Source organism: Theobroma cacao, chromosome 7 (assembly GCF_053813885.1).
Source record: "Theobroma cacao isolate CCN51 chromosome 7, ASM5381388v1, whole genome shotgun sequence".
In the NCBI taxonomy this organism is placed as follows: Eukaryota; Viridiplantae; Streptophyta; class Magnoliopsida; order Malvales; family Malvaceae; genus Theobroma; species Theobroma cacao.
The window spans coordinates 10,972,270-10,995,011 of record NC_142645.1 but is presented as its reverse complement, the minus strand read 5'-3'; the positions used below and the strand labels follow the sequence as shown (position 1 = coordinate 10,995,011).

Here is a 22,742-nt window from a genome sequence, read left to right as displayed (position 1 = left end):
TGGGGGCAAAGCTTATGGTTCTACAATTGAGGATGAAGGTAGTGAAGGATGGATCATAGTTATTCGGAGAAGAAGAAAGAAAAATCCTCCCAAGGACAAACAAGCACTAAGAAGATTCAAAATGGTGAAACAACCATCTAAGAAAATGATGCCAAAGGTAATGCCAAGAAAAATAAGTATGAGCAAGTGTGAAAATTTAACGATGCAAAGGCCTAGACAACTAATCACCTTGAATAACTTCATGCCAATGCAATTCAAAATCAAAATCCAATTCCCACATCATGTTTCCAAATTGATGAAGATGTTAGGAATGAAGAAAAAATTAAGTTCGATTCTAATTCCTCTTATGGTGCAGAAATTACATTTTTCTGATGAAGACTTATTGTTGGGGTTTACCCCTCATAATTGACCTCTTTTTGTTCAGGGATACAGTTGTGAACAAAAGATCAGTCGAATCTAAATAGATGATGGATCCGCTGTCAACTTACTCCTACTAAAACCAATGAAGAGCTTGGAATGCCTTTGGATGAGTTATCGAAGAGTCGTTTGATGATCCAAGGTTTCACTATTGAAGGGCAAAAAGCTATAGGAAAAGTTAGACTTCAACTTTTCGTTGATGATATGGAATCAAATCCATTGTTTTATGTGATTGATGCTAACACAACATACAACATGTTGTTAGGGCGACCGTGGATATAGCAAAATGGTGTAGTATCATCAACACTTCATTAATGCTTCAAATATTGTAGAAATGGTTGAGTGAAGACATTCATAGTAAACACTAAACCATTTACTACAATGAAGGCACATTTGGCCGATGCTAAGTTCTACTTGGAAAGTACCTTTGTGGAAGAGGTACAACTCAAAAGTGATCAGGGAAATCAGTAAAGGAAAATCATTAAAAGAAAAAGGAAAGAAACTGTCATGACCCGGAACTCCCATTGAGCCCGTGACAACCGTTGTGAAGCCTTGACAGACATTCTTCACCCTGAATGCCGATCGAAACCTCGCAAGGCTCTCGTATCATCTTTCGCACTTCCCTAGTGAGCAATAGTTATCAAATATCGTAATTCGAAAGATTATGAGCCATTTCCAAATCAGAACATATCATATTGTTTTCTGGCTCACAGGGGCATTTTCGTTATTTTTTGTCAAAAATCTCAAAACTTGCTAAAAATGTAGTAGGTAAGCAGAAAATATATATTTAGTGATTTAAAAACAAATTAAGTATCTAAAACGTTCATTTGAAGTGAAAATTTGACCATTTGAATATAGTAAAAATATTCAATAAAATAACTATTTTCTTGTAAAATAATTTTTTATAAAGCTATCGGTAAATAATTCTTATAGCGTAAAAGTTAATTATATTCATATATACTATAAAGCAAATAACCAAAGCATAAAATTACTTTTACAGAGACACGTGGGCCCACATCTAACCAAAATGCATCAGAAGTTGAAAACCTACAGCTTTTACCGATTCAAGTCCAAATGAAGGTCCTTGTCAAAGTAAGCTAACTATGGAATTCCCCAAGCCTGAAATGTGAGAAAATGAAGGTGGTGAGATTATAAAATCTCAGTGAGTAAACACACACCATCTAAACTATCTAAAGGCAAGTAAATGGAGACGAATTAAAATAAGTCATCATACTGTAATTTCATTACCTTTCAACTCATTTCAACCAAATAGACAAATAGGCTTATGATTTCCTAAAAAGCTTGGCTCGTGCCAAAAATTATTCTCATACTTAGTTATCAGGGATACCTAGATCGATGGTTATCCCAATCGAGTCCACCAAGGCTGTTGGCTGAGTCTCACTCTCACGCAGTGGTCCACTTGAAGTGCACTCAAATCTTTACCTCAGGAGATACTTCATCCAACATCTCCCCCCGGAGGTAATATATAATTGGGTTACCGTGCCCCTCTCATAGGCAGTCCACAGAAACCCCCACCACTGTAGTGACTATGGATTATTTTATCTACCACTTGATTTATAAAATCTTTGTTTGCATGACATGACAATTTATCTCAACCAAGCCTCTCAAGGCTGAATACACAGTACAAATAATTCTAACATCAAAAATCAGTTTAGCCATTCATGTTCATTTATTGTCATAAGCAATTCAATTTAAAACCATAAATTTACAACACAAGCAGGCAATCTCCAATTACTCTATTTTCAAAATCAGTTTAGCCATTCATGTTCATTTATTGTCATAAGCAATTCAATTTAAAACCATAAATTTACAACACAAGCAAGCAGTCTCCAATTACTCTATTTTCAAAATCAGTTTTTCAAAACCAATATTTAATTTTCTAGAAAATTTATAAAATCATTTTATAAAATTACAATTTCTCCTAAAACATAGCAATTTACCATTTAAACCCATTTTCTATAAAATCACACAATTGTATAAAACTACTCTAGATAATTAAGACGATAATAAGTTTACTCACAGTTCTAGGAGTCGATGTACTCCTAATCCCAGTCTCCAAGCCCAATCTCTGTACTTTTACCAATGTAATTTACTCACCACTTATCCACAATGTACAATACATAATTCACCACATCAATGCTTGACCATTATAAAATCAATTCAGGCTCGGTGTATATGCATGATATGATATGCAACTTATTCGACTATCGCTTAAATGCGGTGCTGACTTAATTTGGCCTATTACTCGATTAAATGACAATTGTGTCCGATTTGGCTCCAAATTGCTCCATTTCATTTCTAATATTTCAATTCACTAAATACAATTCCAATAATCTAAAATTCAGCCTAACAACCCTCACAATTCTTCTTGAAAATTTCGACCATTGTGGTGCATTATCACTAAAAATTTTCCCATTCCATTTTCTCACCATAAATCATCATTTCATCAATTTTTCAACCAATTCACTTGATCACAAAATCAATTCATTACTTCTACACTTCACATAGGGTTCGGCCATTGAAGGTTCATGGGGAAAATGGATTCTTTTCTTGTTATTTTGTTTCTAAACATGCTTAACTAACTAAAAACACTAACGTAACTTAGAATCAAATCAATCTAACATCATTCTCTCTCCATACCCATTCCAACCAGCCATGAATTCATCATGAAATCATGTAATTTAACCATGTAAATTGAGGAGAAATGCATGGGTAAGGTAAATCACTAGCAAAATTAAAGAAATTTTACCTTTACTTGATTAAATCTTTGAATTCCAACACTTTCTCTTTGATTTTCCCCACCTAGGATTTGTTCTTCCTTGGTTTCTCTTCTCTTCTGGTTTGGCCGGCCACTATGGGAGAAATGGGCTGATTTTTATGCCTTTTTATAAAGAAACAATAAAATAATAAAAGCATGACACATGACATTTCTTTATTGGTTCAAATTTTAAATATTTAACTTTTAATTTTTTAATTCTCCACCACACATTTCTCATGTTTATCCATTTTCATGATGAATAAAATCCCTTGGTCTTGACAAGTGTGGGGGTGAAAATTTACCGATTTGCCCCCGAGGTGACAAAATTACCATTTCGCCCCTATACTCCAAATTATACCAGAATTAAAATTTTTCACTTTTAAACCTCAAATCATACCCCAATAAGTCAAATGGGGCCAAAAAGATCTTTTCTAAAATTCCCATTTTTTCCAAGTGGCAAATGACCATTTTACCCATGGATAGTGAAAATTCCAGTTTGACTCCAAATTGATCCTTAAACTCCGAATTACCATTTTGAGTCATCCCTGGACTGTAAAACTCTTAATTTCACCTTACAATACCGACTTTTAAATATTCTTCCGGGGCTGTTCAAATATACAATCACTCTATCCGTCTCATGTGTAACATGGTAGATAATTTAGGGCTGGGCTTGACAGAAACCGTCTTCATCTACAAAGGAAGATGATCTTATAAAAAATTTGACTTTGTTATTCACTAGCTTGGAAGAGTCAAAATTCGCTAAGTCTCCATTGAAGGGATTTGTAAGGCCAACAAAAAGGCCACTGGTTGAACACGATGATCTTCCCTCTTAAAGAGCTAATAGTTTCGACCCTAATACTTATAAGCTCCTAATAAGTGCTAGCTACAAGTAAAAAGAAGTTTCTAAGTTGGTACATGAGCCTAGTGAACCAACCGAAGAAACTCCACAAGATCCTTCCAAGAATTATAAAGTTTGATAAAAAAAGACAAATGTTGTCAAAGCTATAAAATCAAGGTTGGGATTTACACCCTTAAAGTTAAAGATTACAAAGAAGCTTCAAGATATATAATGACTGAAGAAGTCAATGACGAGGAAGAAACCTTAGTGGAGTCATCTAGACTTTCAATTTTCAATCGCTTGGGCATAGCCACAACTCGAACTTCAATTTTTGATCGATTGAGCATGCCTTTAAATCGAGGTTCAATGTTTAATTGTATCAAGAAAGATCATACAGAAAGGACTTTAAGAAATTTCGTCATTTTAAAGCTAAAAAGAAAACCTTCACAAAGAAGGAATAAAAAGAACCTCATTACAGATGAACTAAAGGATTTCCACAACATCATCCCCTCACGAATGAAAAGAAAAAGTGAATAGATTGTAACAAATGATGAAACATTAAAGGCTAGAAGGCACACTGTGATTATGACTAAACAAACCTCATCTTCAAAAGAGGAAATGCAAAAGAAATGGAAATCTTTTCATGTAATCATGTGTCTATTATAGAAAGTCATGAAAAATCTGAAGAAGAATAAGATATCCAAGAGGCTCCCCCATCATTAGAGGACGAAAATCAACCTACAATTGATGAATTAAAAGAAATTAACATAAGCACTTTAGAAGATCCTCTACCAATCTTCAAAAGTGCTGCTTTAACTCCTGAAGAAGAAAAGTCTTATTTTGACCTCTTGACAATGTATCAAGACGTCTTTTCATGGATTTATAAAGAAATGCAGGATTGCACCCTAAAGTTGTTGTACATCATCTAGCAGTAGAGTAAGGTGTTTGACATATTAAACAAGCTCAACAACGTCTTCATCCTAACTTAATCCCTCAGATCAAGTTTGAGGTTAATAAACTTATTGAGGCTGACTTTATTCAAAAAGTCAAGTACTCTACTTGGATCTCAAATATTGTTCTAGTTAGAAAGAAGAATGGCCAAATTCAAGTTTGCATGGATTTTTGAGTTGAATAACGCTTACCTAAATGTAACAACTAGCCATAAGGCTTTACGTTTTACGGATGGCTTATCTGGTTATAATCAAATTCGCCTGGATCCTAAAGACGAAGAGTTCACGACATTACGAACTCCTAAAGGAATACACTATTACAAAGTTATACCTTTTGGGTTAAAGAATGTAAGCGTCATTTATCAAAGAACGATGCAGCAAATATTTGATGATATGCTCCACAAAAATGTTGAATGCTATGTTGATGATTTGGTGCTTAAGTCCAAAAAGAGAGTTGATCATCTTAAAGATCTTCGGCTAGTATTCAAGAGATTGCGTCGATATCAATTGAAGATGAATCCCTTAAAGTATGCCTTTGGAGTATCTTTTAGTAAATTTTTGAGATTCATAGTGCGCCATCGTGGGATTGAAATTGATCAATCAAAAATAGATGCAATCATGTGCTAGTCCCAAATAAGTATGCTAGAAGGGCGGTGAATAGTACTTTGTGAATGTTACTAAAATTGACTTCAAATTGGGGGAAAGTTAAAGGTCAATGATGAGAAGTTAGATGCAAGATGAATGAATGATTTAACAAAGAATGAAATGAAAAGTAAAACAGAGCAGACAATGCACAAAGATTTATAGTGGTTTGGTCAAAGACCTATATCCACTATCTTGATTTTCCAACTAAGGATTTTCCAAACCAAATCACTATAAACAATGAAATTCCCAAGCTTCCACCAAGCTTTTACAATGGTTTTTCACAGGCTCAGTTACAACCTTTAACAATGGTTTTTTTGAGATCAACCAAAATCGAAAACAAACTTTTCCTAAGCTGAGTTAGAACTTATACAACCAATCAAGCTAACCCAAGCTTGATTAATCCTTTTAGAGTGACTCGCACACTCTAAGTAATCAAGGAAAAAGATATAGAGAAGTACCTATGATCACCAACTTAATCTAAATGGTACAAGATGAAGTGCTTAACTTTATTACAAAAATTGGAGTGAAGTGCAAGAAGGATGAAGAGAGTTTTTGCTATTTTTTAGCTCGTTTTGATCTTAGAAGCATCAAATCTACTTCTTAGCCATTGGGGAAGGTTTTTATACTTGAAAAACTAACTCTGATGGATGTTTGACAACTTCAGACCGTTGGAAACAGTTTGGAGTCAATTCTAGCCGTTAATCTATCTTCTAGCATTCAAATTCAAATTTTCAAACAGAGTGCTCTTAGTTGACTAACTATGCTTCTTAGTCGATTAAGTCTTCTCTGTCTTGAAATTGAAATCTCTGACAGTGAGCTCTTAATTGACTAACCATGCTTCTTAGTTGATTAAGTTCTCTTTGTCTTATAATTAAGATTTCTGGTAGTATGCTCTTAGTTGACTAATAGTGTTTCTTAGTCGACTAAGTCTTTCTATCTCACAATCTGCTTGAACCAGCCAACTTCACTTTTGAATTTTAGCTGATTAACTTCCTTGGTTATCCAACTAAGAGGCTTATGTTTTGTGGCTCATTTGTAGCTCCTTATTCTTATGAGTTTTGATATTTGCTTTTTTGTGATTAATTTATTATTGACATACATTTTGATCCTGTACACTCAAGTAGTATAGTTTGACATAAATAAGTGAAAATGTTTTATTATCATCAAAAACTAATGGAGCCAACATCATGAAGATACTTGAACCAAGCAATCTCCATGAAATTAAAAGTCTGCAAGGAATATTGGCTTATATTTGATGTTTCATATCCAACTTGGCTGATAGATGTTAACCATTTAGTCATTTGATGAAGAAAGATATGCTTTTTGTTTGAAATGAGTCTTGCAGTACTGTTTTTAAAAGCATTAAGTCTTATCTACTAAGGCTTCTAGTTTTAAGGGCTCCTACACCAAGAAGTCCATTGATCCTTTAGATTGTGACACAAGAGCGCTTTTTAGGAACACTTTTGGCCCAACAAAATGATGAAGGAAAGGAAAGTGCGCTTTACTACCTTAGTAGAACTCTTAACGACATAGAATTAAATTATGCTCCCATTGAGAAGACAGGCTTGGCATTGATGTTTGCAATTAAGAAAGTAAGGCATTATTTGCAAGCTCATTCTATTCACTTAATTTCACGAGAAAATCTCCTTAAGTATCTTATGTCAAAATTGGTGCTTAATGGGAGATTAGCAAAATCGGCTCATTTGCTATAAGAGTTCGACATCATACAAACCCCTCAAAAAGCCATTAAAGGACAAGCACTTGTAGATTTTCTTGCAGATCATCCAATTCAAGATGATTGGGAATTCTCTTAAGATCTCCCTGGTGAAGATGTTCTTTTTTTTGAAATTCTTAAGCCATGGAAGCTATACTTTGGTGGAGTAACTCGATAAAATGGGGTAGGTGTAGAAGTCATCTTTATCACCGTAAAAAGAGATGTATTGCCTTACGCATTCACTCTCATCGAAAATTGCTCCAATAATATAACAAAATATCAAGCCTTGATCATAGGAATAGAGATAGCAATGGACATGCAAATTACCTAACTTAAAGCGTTTGGAGATTTTAAGTTGGTTGTAAACCAAATCCTTTCACTTATGAAGTTAAAAAGCCTAAGCTTTTGCATGTGTTAACTATGTTAAGAAACCTTTGAAGTGGTTTGACCAAGTTAGCATAGAATAAGTGCCTAGAAAAGAAAATAGGCAAGCAAATTTTTTGGCTAATTTGGCATTAGCAATGACATCGCTAAGTACAAAATTAAAAGTTCCTCTCTGCAAGCGATGGATTTTACCACCAATCACTTTAGGTGAAGAAGTTGATGTAAAATCTAATGTCATCTCATTCCTTGTAGTGGGAAACGAAGATTGGCAACTACCGTTGATTGACTACCTAGAGCATGGGAAGTTTCCTAATGATCCAAAGCACAAAACAGAAATAAAATGTCTAGCTCCTCGATTTATTTATTTCAAAGGCACACTCTATTGACATTCTTTCGATGGAGTCTTCCTTCATTGTTTAGGAGATGAAGAAGCATATAAGGCCTTACAAGAAGCTCACTCAAGAATTTGTGGAATGCATTAATCTAGAGCCAAGTTGCACTTCCAAATCAAAACAATGGGGTACTATTGGCCAACAATGGTGAAGGATAGCATGGACTATGCTAAAGGATGTCAAGCATGTCAATTTCATGCTAATTTTATTCATCAGCCCCTTGAGCCACTCCACCCAATAGTTACATCGTGGCCATTTGATGCTTGGGGACTTGACTTCGTTGGACCATTACCTAAAAGTTCAATAGGGCATCTCTACATACTCGCAACCACATATTACTTTTCAAGTGGGTAGAGGCAGCATCTTATTGAGAAGTGAAGAAATAAACTGTTGCTACCTTCATTAGAACAACCATTATTTATCATAATAGATAATGAAAAATAGTTTGCGATGGAGAAGTTATGTGCATAGATTAATTTCAAACAACATAATTCTTCCATGTAACACGCACCGACAAAAGGTTTAGTACAAGTTTTCAATAAGACTTTGTGCAATCTTCTAAAGAAAGTTGCTATCACGCAAGAAATATTAGCCAGATAAAATAGGGGAAATTTTATGGGCTTATCGTATGACATTTCGTACACCTACTCAAGCTACTCCATACTCGCTCGTTTATGGTGTAGAAGTTGTTCTCCCACTAAAGTGTCAAATTCCATCATTGAGAATTGCTATTCAAGAAGGTCTTTCAAATGAAGATAATGTTCGCCTACGCCTTGAAGAACTTGAAGCATTGGATGAAAAAATGTTGGAAGCACAACAACGCTTGGAATGTTATCAAGCTCGATTTTCCAATGCTTTAGCAAGAAAGTCAAACCATAATCATTCCAAGTGGGAGACTTAGTTCTTGTAGTAAGAAAACCCATAAACACTACACATTGTACGAGTAACAAGTTTCTCTTAAAATGGGATTGACCATATGTTGTTCAAGAAGTTTACACAAATGGTGCATATAAGATTGTTGATCAAGATGGAGTAAGAGTTGGCCTAATCAATGGTAGATTCTTGAAGCGCTACTGTGCTTGAAGGTCAGATGCCCTTTGGCAAGAGCTTAAATTGCATAAAGAAAAAAAAAAGCCTGCTAAGTTGAAAATCTTTAACGGGAAAACTTAGGCAAAAGTTAAAGCAAAAAAAATAAACACACAAAAAAATATATGAAATTACGTTATGACTTTATCCTTCTTCATATTAGGAGGTACGTAGGTAGCTTGGTCCTTTAGTTCAGTCACACCAAAAAGACAGAAAGAAAGTCTCTTGCATTAAGTATGGCTCAAGTCTCTTGCATTAAGTATGGCTCAATTCTTTACAATGATGAAGCTACCAGGATAGAAGATCGGAGAAAAAAATCAAGTTTGTACTTTTCTTTGAGTTATGTGATTCAATCAATTAAATTGCAAGTGAAACAAATTGTAATCCTACGTTGAATTGTTTTAACGATCAATTGAAGTCCAAGAAAATTTTTGGAACATAAAGTATCTTGAAGGTTTCATAGGATTAACTTTTAAATTTCTTCACAAGTAAAAAAAAGCAATAGGAAAAAAAATTGATTTTTATTGCTAATTTGAAATGCATTACAATGTGAAAGAAAATTTTAAAAGTCTAAATCCTACAAAAAAAGATGAAAAAAAAAAGAGAATTACATGAATAAGGAAGTAATCAAATCAAAGCTTCCATTTGAAATTCTTTAGTTTTTCTCAAGAAGATTCTGACATATTCTACAACAATTTTAAGGAATTAACTTCGTTTTCACTCAAAACAGGAAAAGACTTGGCGGAAGTTATCTCTTTATTAATCTTGGAAATATTAGCTTCCCTCATTTGCACCTCTTCTTTATTTACTTTGAGAGAAGATTCAATTTCATCCTTCGTGCGATACAAAGCATCTATTTCCTCCTCAAGATTTGTTAACTCAGCTTGCAAACCAATTAGCCTCATCAACAAATTTGCTCTTAAGAGACTCCTCATCCTTAAGACGAATAACAAGTTTTTTAAGCTTCTCGTTTTGATTTTTTTGTAGATGCACTACTAACGGATGATTCAAGGTCAATAAATTGTGAACTTGTCCAAAGTATTCTTGACCTATGTTCCTCAATGAGGATGAATCCACAGTCTGGACCCCCTCTATTACTGCAAGAACCTTTTGAACCTCTGTAGTGAGAGAAGAAACTTGATTGAAGGGAGTTTTGACAATTTTTGGTTGGATACTCTCTTATAAGGTCATGACAAGCTTCAAATGAAAATCATGGATCACCTTATCAGCACTAAATTTAGAAGCTTCTGGAAGTGCAAAATGACTAACCTCGGCACACAACCCAGTCACACTTTTAGAAGCATCACCAATTTCCTTAGTGATTACATGAGAAGAAATATTTTCTTGATTTGAGGACGTGTTTGAAATCTCTTGAGCAGAGTGGTTTTCTATCTCCGTTGCAAGCTTGTTAAATCCATCTGGGTTAGAAACTGAAGCCACACTAGCAATAGGAACTATTTCATCATTAAAATCAGATGAACCTAAATAGTGAATCTCTTGATTTTTTTTCTAGGGATGAATACATCCAAAACATACCTTAAATCTAGATTTGGCAGTTTTATGTACAACACGACACGGCGACATGACATAAATACGATATTATTTTCAACGGATTTGGGTTTAGTGTAATTGTATTTCATGTGTTAATCGTGTCGACACAGATAAGACACGAATAAATCATGTTGACAAGGTTCAGAAATGAATAACCCGCATAAGATCCTCCTAAGGCACATTTATAGGTCATATAAATACTTTTTTACTCCAATTGCCTTACCCTAATCCCTAGTGCCTGATTTTATTGTTGAAACCCTCCCCTCACCTTAGCTGCAATCTCCTCCAACCAAGACTTTAGCCAACCGAACCCCTCTTTAAGACTCCAAGTAACGCCGGCCACTGCCCACCCACCAGTCACTGGCAACTGCCCGCCCACCATAACAATAACACCACCGATTGCTTCACATAGATTCTTCTTCTTCTCACTCTTTGCAGGTCACCGATTGCTTCAATTTAATTTTTCTTCATGGGTTTTTCTTCATTTAGTCTTCTTTTTCTTCTTCTCAACATTTTACATCCACAATTGCTTCACATAGATTCCTCTTCACGGGACTGCTCTGCATTAGGCTTCAACCTACCGATTGTTGATTTGTTAAATGTTGTCATGTCTGAAATCTTCTGATTTGTTGATTATATATAAATAGAATATATTATATTATATATAAAAATAGAATATAAGCACTTCGTTTAGATTTGTATAATATATAGAAATTTATATAACATGTGGATACAGGAAATCTTGTTTTACAAAATAGAATATAATGCAATCAAACTTTTTTTAGTCTTGGAAAAGGTTTGCTGGAATTATTTTAATAAAATTAAAAAATTTAATCCCCACCAAAAAGTGAACTCATTTGGCTTCTGGATTGAAATTGGAATTGGTTTAGATCTTTAGTCTTTGTGTTTAAATATAGTTGATCAGCTCTGCTTCTTCAATTCATTTCCCTTATGTTGCTTGTCATTGAGGCGGTTAGTGTTATTTGTGTTTCCTAGTAATTGTTTTTACTGGATATGGTAAGAATTGGAACTTGGAATCATCGAATCATCTTTCTCTTGGAGTGATTGAATCCATTACTTGAATTTTTAATTTATAATATTTTTATAATGTATTATAATTGTGTTCATCATATATTTATCGTGTCAATCATATATTAATCGTATTATTCATGTTAATCATTTAAATATATTATAAATCGTATAAATTTTAATCGTATCGTATAAAAATTAACTTGATATATTTAATAAACGTGTTAACCATATCGTATCATGTTATATAGTTATTAAACGTATTCATGTACATATTTAAAGATTTTGACATAATTAATTAATCGTGTTGTATTCGTGGTTATCCAAACAATAGTTAATACCATATATTCACATAACACGATTGAGACACAGATATACGAATTGTCAAGTCTACCTAATTTATCCTTCGGAGTAGTTTATTTACAAATACAGTCACCAAATCCAACTTCGATTTCGCGTGAGCTTGATTGTAATTTTCGTATGTTTACATGTATATCTACATTACTTGGGTCTTTTCTTTTTGAATTTCGAGCCACTTGACATAACCTTTACCGACTAAATAACCTTTTAAGTAAAAAAGAAAAAAAGATAGCACTGGAGTCCCTAAAGTAGTAACTATAGAAATTTAACCCCAAGCGACCGCCCAACAAATGAAAAAACAGACGATGGTAAGTCAAGTCTAGCTACAAATATTTTTAAGGGCGCAGCATCTTACGTCATTTGCACTCAAGCCATTTCTTCCCCTTTGACATGGGAACATGGTTTATGTTTGTGTGGGTTGCCTGTAATCAAGGTCAAATATCGTGCACTCAACTTCTAGACACAACTTTTTGCTTTGACTTCGTAAGCACTTCATTTATATTATATATAAATTAATGGGCAGGATTTACATTCTTGTCAATCACAGATTCGATCGTCTAATATTTAATTCGTTTGGATCAGTTTTATCTTCATTTTCATGTTTTTAACAAATTTTTAATGGGTTTTCACCCCTCCTTAAAACATAAAAAAAAGGAATTTATAGTGATCGGATCAACACTAGAATCTAGGATTCAAACTTCTTTAAAAGAACAGAAGAAAATATGAGATATTATCAATGTTGTAGGAAGTGCATTTCCATGGTTATTTAATGCAACCGTCTTTGATTTTTACATGGAGGATAAAGTCAATAATTTATTTCCTCGAATTCTGTAACGCTCTTTGTTTTCAAAATCAATCCGATATAATTCAAGTTTGCCACCCAGACTTGCTCTACTTTCTTTTCCAGATGTCAAAATGGACCCTCATAATGCCAGAAGAACGACAATTTGACCTTCAAAATGCCCCTTAAGCCATTGTTGAACAGAAACTTGTACTTTTTTTGGGTCCCATACATATGACTTAATTTTCTTGTTTTGCTTTCTTTTCAAGAAGGAGACACCTCACTCCACGTTCAATGTTCTAAAACAGATCTTATTTGACATTTGATTACCCAAAATTTCTACTTTCACCAAGTTAATTTGTAACATTTATCTGTGGTTTTCACTAATGATAAAGCCGGCATATAATCAAGTTACATGTATACCCAGAAATATGTAGACTATTAATTTTCTTCAAACACATATATAAGCTGAAGTGTCATGCTGTGCTTGGTGAGCTTATTATCCTCTTTTATTGGTAGTTTGTTCGCGTATATGATTTTGGTTTTTGGATTAGATAATTAGAAATCCTTTTTAATCTCATAAATTTTATTTTTTTTCAATTTCAGAATTAATTTGAACTCGATATTTTCTAGTTAGAATTTTAAGATTTAATCGTTGACTGTCGTATGATGTTGTTACGTTTATACAAAGAAATAGTAGTAATTATCCGGACAAGGAAGTGATAAAGATTGAAAGTAGAAAGAAGACTTTTTCTAAGCTCATTGGGCTCTTTATTGCCAGAGAGTCAAAAATTTGACTTGACCTGAACAACCCACTTTTGGATTACGCCAAATTCACATTAATTATTTAAGAAGTTTCCGTAATGTTCAATTCTGTAGCTCTGTATGATTGATGATTCATACGCACAGCACACAGAAATTAAGGGATTAAAATCTTAGTTTCTTGCACTCCACTAGCCAGGGATAAATAAAGATGAACATCGTCCAGGCTACAGGTGATAACAAGGACGAAGATGCTCCGCTTCCAGGTTTTCGATTTCATCCGACGGATGAAGAGCTCGTAGGGTTTTATCTTCGACGAAAAGTTGACAGGAAACCCATCAGAATGGAGCTCATCAAAACGATTGATATCTACAAATATGATCCCTGGGATCTCCCAAGTATGTTCTAGCACCTTCGATTATTTGTCATGTTCTGCAAAATTATGGCCTAGATTTTCTTTAAGGGAAAAGGGTTCAGGTTTGCTTTGAAAGATTGAAAAGAATCAAAGTAAAAACCACAAATAAACAAAACTAGCTTAGCCTGATTTGTGGTTTGTACTGAAGCTGAAAGTTTTTTTTTGGTTTCTTTTTCAAACTTTTTTTTTTCTTTTTTGAAATTTTTTCAGATTTTTTGTTACAGATGGGAGACCTTCACTCTCGCTTGGCTTAGAATATATTCGAAGTATTTCGTTGTAAGCGACAACAAAAGTATTGTAAAAGGATTATATAGTTGAAAATAATTACTAGCCTTTTTCTTGTAACAAATTAAAGGCCATAAACCAAATTTAGGTTTCTCAATATAGGGAGAAAACATATACTTCCTGAAAGCCATGGGGAAAGGATAATTGAAACTCAGCTTTATCCAACATTTATCCTACCCAAGTTCCTAATTTTTTATGTCCATAAAGCATGTGAAATAAGCTGCTTTTTTCTTAGTGCCATGTGCCAACTTTCTTTCTTTCATTTTATGAAAGTAAGGTCATAGGGCATATCTCTCTAAATTATTTCATGATTACTGAAGCAGAGCCTAGCATTGTGGGACAGAGTGAATCATATTTCTTCTGCAAACGAGGGAGGAAGTACAGAAACAGCACTAGGCCAAACAGAGTGACGGGGTCTGGATTTTGGAAAGCAACCGGAATTGACAAGCCCGTTTATTCACAAGGAGGACAAGGCCACGCCTGCATTGGGCTAAAGAAAACGTTAGTATACTACCGTGGAACCGCAGGAAAAGGAACCAAAACGGATTGGATGATGCATGAGTTTCGCCTGCCCAGCAACGACAGTAACACGAACACCAGCCTCTCCAATCCCAAATCCATTGCACAAGAAGCTGTAAGCAAAATATTGTATAATACAAGTAGCATGAGATAAAAGGTCAAATTTATCACTATACTATGAGTCAATCTTGAATTTTGCCACTATACTTGAATTTGATTGAATTTTGCTTTTATTTTCAATTTAGTTAATTGAATTTTTTGACAAAAAGTAACAAGATACAGCAAAAATTTATTATTACATTAAGGCAATATTCTATGAAATATTCTAATTTTGTTATTTTTCATTAAAAAATCGATAGAGATTGAAGGTATAGTAGGAAAATTTAATAAAATTGAAGTATAGTCACAAAATTTAAAATTTTTTCTCTTTTATACCAAGTAATTTTTCATGAAAGTATTTTGTTAAGTTATTTACATGTAACACTTTTTGGATTTACAGGAAGTATGGACTATATGTCGAATTTTCAAGCGGAACGCATCACAAAGAAAGTACACACCGGATTGGAGAGAAGTGGCAGCTAAACGTCCTTCAACTAGCACACCAAGCTCTCAAACATGCAGTGTGGAATCCAATAGTCACGAAACAACTTATATCTCTTTCGGTTCTGAAGTTGTTCAACATTATGATGAGAAACCAGTCGTCAATCATATCAATGGAAGAAGCCAATGGCATGCAGATCAATTAAGCACCATAGCTCAGCCTTCATCTATGGCATCATCTTCCAGCTTTTCAAATTGTCCAGAAAATGATTTCTTCACACATGCAAATTGGGATGAGCTCAAATCAGTTGTAGAGTTTGCGTTTGATCCCTTTCCTATGTAAATGATTTTGTAATAATTCACACTATAGGCTGTGGTTGAAGTTTAGTAAGATTGTAATAGATGAAAAATACCAAATGATATACTTTTTCAGACTTAATTTAACAGTTGTTATCGTTTTAAGAGTATTAAGATTTAAAGTCTAATACAATAATATTCCACGTATCAGTAGCATTTGATTCAAAAATTAATGCTGTCCTCATTTTAAAAGGTAAAGGATCGTTTGACCATTAAATTTTGTATCTCTTCAAACAAGAGTAACAGCTGCCAGACTAAGTCTCTTAATTATTATTAGCGATTACAATACCACCATTTTCACAACCTTTTCTCATTTCTTAGGGTGAAAAGAACTTAGTGTAGTCCTTCTATCAATAACGAGCAAGATTGATGATTCTCATCAATTTCAAGACACTTATAATAATTAAATTTCAATACACTTGTATTGCACACAATTCAGTAGTATTAAGCTAATTATACAAACTATCTATTTAGAGTTACTATACAATATTATTATTTAATAATATTGTATAATAACTTGTTATAATTATAATAACAAGTAGTGTTGAAATTCATTCCCCCAATTGATTTCAAAAACAATATTTTCAGAGTTCCTCATCACGAAGGACTCTCCCAATGCCTCCTTTTTCCAAACAATCTTTAGTTACGCCATCCACATTGAATTTTTTCAATCGATTTTTTTTCGATGGATTTTAGTTTGTATTGCTCTTGATGCCCTTATTATTCCTCTTCATTCTGTCTTCTTCGATGCATTTAAGTTTTGTTTAAAGGTGTAGGAATAGGTTTAGTCTTGAAGTCGATGTTAGAATGATCAATGCTGTCACCAAAGGCTGTTTGTGCGGAAACTTCTTTTGTAAGTTTACTGTTCATTTTCGTCCAAAACGACATAGTAATGCCATAGGGAGTCTTCAGCTACACAAGGCTAGAGACTTCAAATGGCATAATGATTTTGACACTAATAAAACCTTACATTTCATATATACAAAATAAAAATAATTATCTCTAAGAGCTGAGTGTAGATTGTAATGCCGCAATGTATATGCAAAATAAGAATAATTATCTCTCATGTTGAAAAAAGTTATCACTCTTTTTGAAAAGCTTAAAATTGAAACATTCAATTAGAGGAAAAAATCCTAATAAGATGTAAATGAGATAATAGTTTAGTACTTATTTTTGGAAAGACTAATGTACAACGTGGAACTGGAACTGGTAAACAGGTAACCAAGTAAAAATGAAGACCAGACACACATTGATCTATGCTCTTTCGATGGGCCTACACCCGTAGATTACGCTGCTCTGTCGTTTTTTATGTGTAAGAATCAACCATATAAAGACATTGGACCCAAGACTAGCAGTCAAAAAAATGGTTATAATAAATCTTCCTCGGACACATTGTTTTATTGACCAATGATTCCACATCTTCAGTCAAACTATACGACCACGTTGAGTTCATGGAACATATATGCTTTAGAATGTTGAAATGACAATTCTATGACCGAATACTACCTACTCTAATTTTTTTAAAAAAAATTCATATAAAATATCAAGAGAATTAAAATTTGAGTAAAATTACCCTTAATGAAACAGACTCATTTATTTAGCTCCGTGTCTCAATTCGAAACCTATTAACGGGTCAAGTATATTTAGGTCTGCGCCTCAAACTGACTCATATTCTTTGAGCTTTCTTTACAAAACTATTCATCTCTGGAGTATTTCTTATCTGAAAGAAAAACGTTTCAGTATTTTGAGCATTTTGGAATAGTTTTTTATACACGAAGAAAATCTTTAAGCGTTTTGAGTATTTTTAAGCATTTTGGAGTGATTTTTGATATATGAAGAAAAACCTTTGAACAGTTTGAGCATTCTTTGTCAAGTAGGTATATTCGTTAATTATGTTGTTAAATGAAATATGGTGTATCATTTGAAATTATTGATCTTGTTATATGAAATTCAATAGTTTTGGTGGTTTTTGGGCATTGCATGACTAGTTTTTAGGTATTATGTGACTGACTTGGACATTATGTGACTGACTTTGGATATTACGTTATTAGTTTTTAAGCATTGCGTGACTAATTTTTAGGTATTACGTGACTAACTTTAGGTATTACGTGACTAATTTTTAAGTACTGTGTGACTGGTTAATATGACATTTTGTGACTAGTTGATAGGTATTGTGTGACTTATTAATAAGGTATTGTTTAACTAGTTAGTAAGGTATTGTGTGACTAGTTAGTAAGGCATTGCGTGACTAGTTAGTAAGGCATTGTGTGACTTAGGCATTACTTGAAAATCAGTCACATAATACCTAAAAGCTAATCACGTAATGCCTAAAATCAATCACGTAATGCTTAAAAACCAGTCACGTAACGATTAAGTCACGTAATGCCTAAAAACCAATCTTGCAATACTTAAAAACCAATCTAATCAATTTCAACTCTTCAACTTTAGGTTTTATGAATAAACCAATAAACTTAAGAACCTAAAACACATAATTTTTTTTTTGATAATCCATGAAATTGTACATTTCATAAAAGATAGGTTACAAAACTCCATAACCCTTCAAAGCAAGACAAAATATATCCCTATTTGGAGGGCCTTGCTTACTTCCTTTATGCAAAAACAAAATATACTCCCTTGACAAAATATTCCCTGAATAATTTCAACTCAAAATCCCATAAAAAAAATCTTAAATCCCCAACAAACATGCTTAACAATCATCCCAATCTCATAAAGAAAGAGCTTGATGTCATCTCTATTCTTTAGATGACGAGATAGACAGTATTTGACCAAAGAGAGAAATCGAGATTTAATTTTAAAATTTTTATCTAGATGGCGGGATAGAGAAAACTAAAATCATTTTAATTTGTCTAAAATTGTTTAAAGGGTATTGTTGTCAAGTCATGTCAAAAATTGACTAAAAATAGTTAAAATTATAAAAATGATATTTATGAATTGAGCTTATGAGAAAGGTTATCTCTCACAATTTCCTCTAAAAAATATATTCAAGTTCTTTTGAAGTTAAAATATACATAATTAACTAAAATTGAGAGGGTTTGATGAAACGAAATATTAAAAGAGGAATAAGATACCAAAATCTCTCACTTTTTCTTAAAAAAGTGACAAAATGAATATGTGCTTAATAAGAGATGGATTTGAATTTTTTTTGAGTGGTGTCATAATTTAAATAATAATAATAATTAAAAAATAAATATGTTAAAATTTATAAACTAGAAATTTTAATATTAAATTAAAGAAACTGTAAATCTAGTATATTTATTAAATACTTCAAAGTAAAAATATCTAAAAAAATTATAATTGTCCATGATGATTTTTCATATTTTGAAAACGTTGCATAATAACATCAGTAAAAAATTATCAAACATATCTTTTTCAATATATGTCATCAAGCAATTATTCATCCATACGTCACTCATTCAATTACATAGCATGTGCTTTATAAATTTCATTATTGAAAAAACTCCATCAATTGACATTGTTGCAACTAGTAAGATTAATGCAAGTTTTACCAACAAATAAATCAAAGGATACATAATATTTCTATTTGTCTCAACCATCTCCATTGACTTCAACAAATTCCTCATCTAAACGCATGTTTGCAATATAGTTTTCGAGTTGATTTTCAAATACCATTAAATCCAAGGCTGAAAAATAAAAAGATACAATTGAACCATACAAATTAATCTTTCTTTGTTAAAAGCAGAAAATGAATTGTTGGGATTTGACTTTTTTTGACTATTTTATATATTTTTGACTTTTTTTAATAAAATCTTAAATTATAAAAGGAAATTTTTTTATCTTTTGCATGTACTATTTAAATATGAACATATAAATTACTTTTCAATAAATCTACTTGTTTTACAATATTTAAATATTATTTTTTTGATAAATATTTAAATATTATTAATATTTAGATTTTTTTAATAAAATCTACATTTTGACTGCACTCTCTACAAAATTACAAAAAAAAAAATTAGTGGATTCATGAATATTATTTAATATAAAAAATTCTAAATAAATAATATAATAAATAATTTTTTTTAATTGAGCACCACTCCCATGTATGTGTGTCCACCCATGTGCTTAATGATAAGAGATGATAGTATAGGAAGATAATAACTAAAGTTTAGGTTTTTTGCATTTTCTATTAGTAAATTACGTCATTAGTTTATAGTCTTTTCGTCAATAGTTAACTTTTTTTCATTTGTGACTTAAAAAAAATTCAAATTTTTCATTAAAAATTTTGGTAATCTTTGAAATCCACCCTCCATGCATTAATACGTCATTGTACTTTGGATAGAATCTATAATGCGGTGCTTTGGTGAACACTCACATTGTAAATTTTGCTGGCAGCTATAGCCTACCTTCATTTAAGATACATGCACACATGCATGTATTTGAAGTCATATCATAAGAACAGTACTGAAGATCGATTGAATTCAATACCTTGCATATAAAACTAATGGCACATGTTTGTTCAACCATAGTTTTTTTGAAAGAACTACACGAAAGCCTTTCAATTTGTAAAAATTAATTATTTATTCCCCTTGATTTGCTTTGTCGACCCAAATCTTTGCTTCTGATTAAGACAGACAAATTAAAAAAATGACATAAAAAAAAGAAAAAGAAGATAGGAAGCACGGCGTGATAATGTTTAATTTCTTGGTATTATATATTTTCTCGTCAGTCATCATCTGAATAGTTCACTACTACTTGTTTTCCTAATCAAACACAGTGATTAAATCTCAGCATAGACATTTTTTATTCTTTTACGTGTACGTTCTGCTAAAAATTATAAGATTAATGTGGTAATCAAAGGGAAAAGAGAGAGAGAGATCTAAATTTACAAGTAGTCATCCAAGCACGTGCTTTGAAAGGGTTTGAAGAAAAAGAGATTTGTTTGGTTATCAAAAGAAAATGATTCTCCTTGTCTCAGAGACTTTGGAGGGGTGATGATCTAAAATGGCTGCGTCAAGTCAAGTTAGCATGAAGAAAGGCCAAGAAAAAGAAAGGGAAAGGGAAGAAGAGAAAAGTTCTAAGTCTTCAGTCTTACACCATGAATGGATATGAGAAGAGTAGCTAGAACATTCTATATATATATAAAATAAAACCAAGTTGGCGAGGGTCGCCCACTAGTTTGTTTGACCACTCTATAAAGCACAAACTTTCGTTTTGATTTGTTCATGGATCGAGTTAATTGTCAAGCTCTAGTCAAGATTTTTAACATCCAACTTGGCTCGACCCGAGAATATATTATATTTAGTATGTAATATTTTATGCCTATTATAGCTAATTTCAGCTCAAACAATTGACGTTAGGGGCATGTATTTGGAAAGAGACATCGCTACATATATATAACTATAGCTTTTCTTTATTAGTTATAACTTGTGGCTAAGATCAAGTGGTAATGACGAAGCTTATCTCTTAACATTCATTTGCGTGAAAGGAAAATGGTGCATGAAATGGCTGACGGTGACACGCTGGAACTATCCATGTGGTAGAGGACTTTCTAATCCAGACCTGATTCATACATTTACGTTTGATATAATGAAAGTCAAAAGGCAATTGATGGAGCTGAAAAGCCCCATTTTTGTGCTAAAATCACGTATTCTCCTGAATTCCTCAAGTTCTTTTTCAAGTACTGAAAATTGAGGCAACATCAAGAGTCATGATCAGGGCAGAGAAACAACCAAAGTAGAGGATTGAATATGTCAAAGACCTTCTGTGGTGAACAATACAGATGATGACTTTATACAAGGGATCATTTTCCGACCTTTCGTTGAGGGACAGATGGAATTACCACCACAGGATTTTGAGATGGAGTGTAGTACTCCCTTGTTCCTGGGTATTCCCTCTCTTTTTGACTTCTAGGGAGGCTCAGAAAGAAATTATGGTTTTGGTATGAATAAAAACATTTTGGGCCTACGTTTGCATTCGATTGAGATGGCCACGTCATAAAGTTGATCATAAGTTAAACTCCAATTCAGGCCCTGAATTGAAGTCAATTGAAGCCTTAAAACCCAAACAGGTGCATATCATTTGTTAAGTCAATCTTTTTAGTTTTTAAGGCTCACTTGCCTCAATGGGTTGTAAAGGCCCAGGGATAGCTGAAAGAATCCTTTTCTTAGCTTCCTGTCGTTCCCAGGAACCCAAGAACAAAAAGAAAGAACACACAGAAAGGTAGAATGGGTTGACCTTGGTCCAACCAAAAACTAGGAAGGCACCGTTGGGCTACACTTGAGCTAGACTCGACCAATTAGAATCGCTTGAATTGGAGGTATGCTTTCCAAACATAATTAGTTGATCATATAAAGTGCCCAATTACATTAATTTCCAGCAATGCATATCCAATGAATGGAGTTGAATTTTCTATTCCCTAAATTAAAAAAAAAATCTCGAAATCAAACTTTTTCTATTCTTATATTCTGATACCGATGGATCTCTAAAGCATGCTAGATATAGACATGTAGCAGTGAGCTTCAAGGCTTTTGCCCCCCCACCAATGCGAATATTACAAATCTTGCAAGACTGGACTTACTCATGCCTTCTTTGTGAAATATTCCACAAATCTAAGAATTTTCAAACAACTTTCGCTTTCTCTCGTGTTCATTCTAGATGCTTAATTAACTCAATTATGCTTCCAACACACTCCAACAAGTTACATCCTGGAAATATTGAACACTTTATTTGACTTCAAAATCAATATGGCAATGCCAAATGTGGGAACAAGGTTTTGGTATGTTAATACCTGACATCAAATATTCTCACTTGGGAATAAAATATGATGCCTCTATTCTACTATCTACGAAGTGTATGTTCAAGTTAAACTGAAATAATATGTGGCAGCTATGGCTTGTGTAGGCCCACATGAAAACTATTTATAGGACTCTATAAGTATTTCAACATGCATGATACTATAC

General features: G+C 33.1%; 1 protein-coding gene across 2 annotated transcripts; it reads left to right on the top strand.

Annotated features, from left to right (window-relative positions):
- Positions 1 to 13,795: 13,795 nt before the first annotated feature.
- LOC18594561 (transcription factor JUNGBRUNNEN 1-like) lies at positions 13,796 to 15,886 on the top strand. 2 transcript variants are annotated; one of them, XM_018124577.2, is made up of 3 exons: positions 13,796 to 14,086; positions 14,709 to 15,022; positions 15,407 to 15,886. In XM_018124577.2, exons 1-3 carry the CDS (start codon positions 13,900 to 13,902, stop codon positions 15,788 to 15,790), a joined length of 885 nt encoding a protein of 294 aa, XP_017980066.2. In that variant the 5' UTR covers positions 13,796 to 13,899; the 3' UTR covers positions 15,791 to 15,886. The 2 variants fall into 2 exon arrangements, with proteins under 2 accessions (XP_017980066.2, XP_007022218.3); XM_007022156.3 differs by having other exon boundaries at positions 13,797 to 14,086; positions 14,712 to 15,022.
- Positions 15,887 to 22,742: the final 6,856 nt, after the last annotated feature.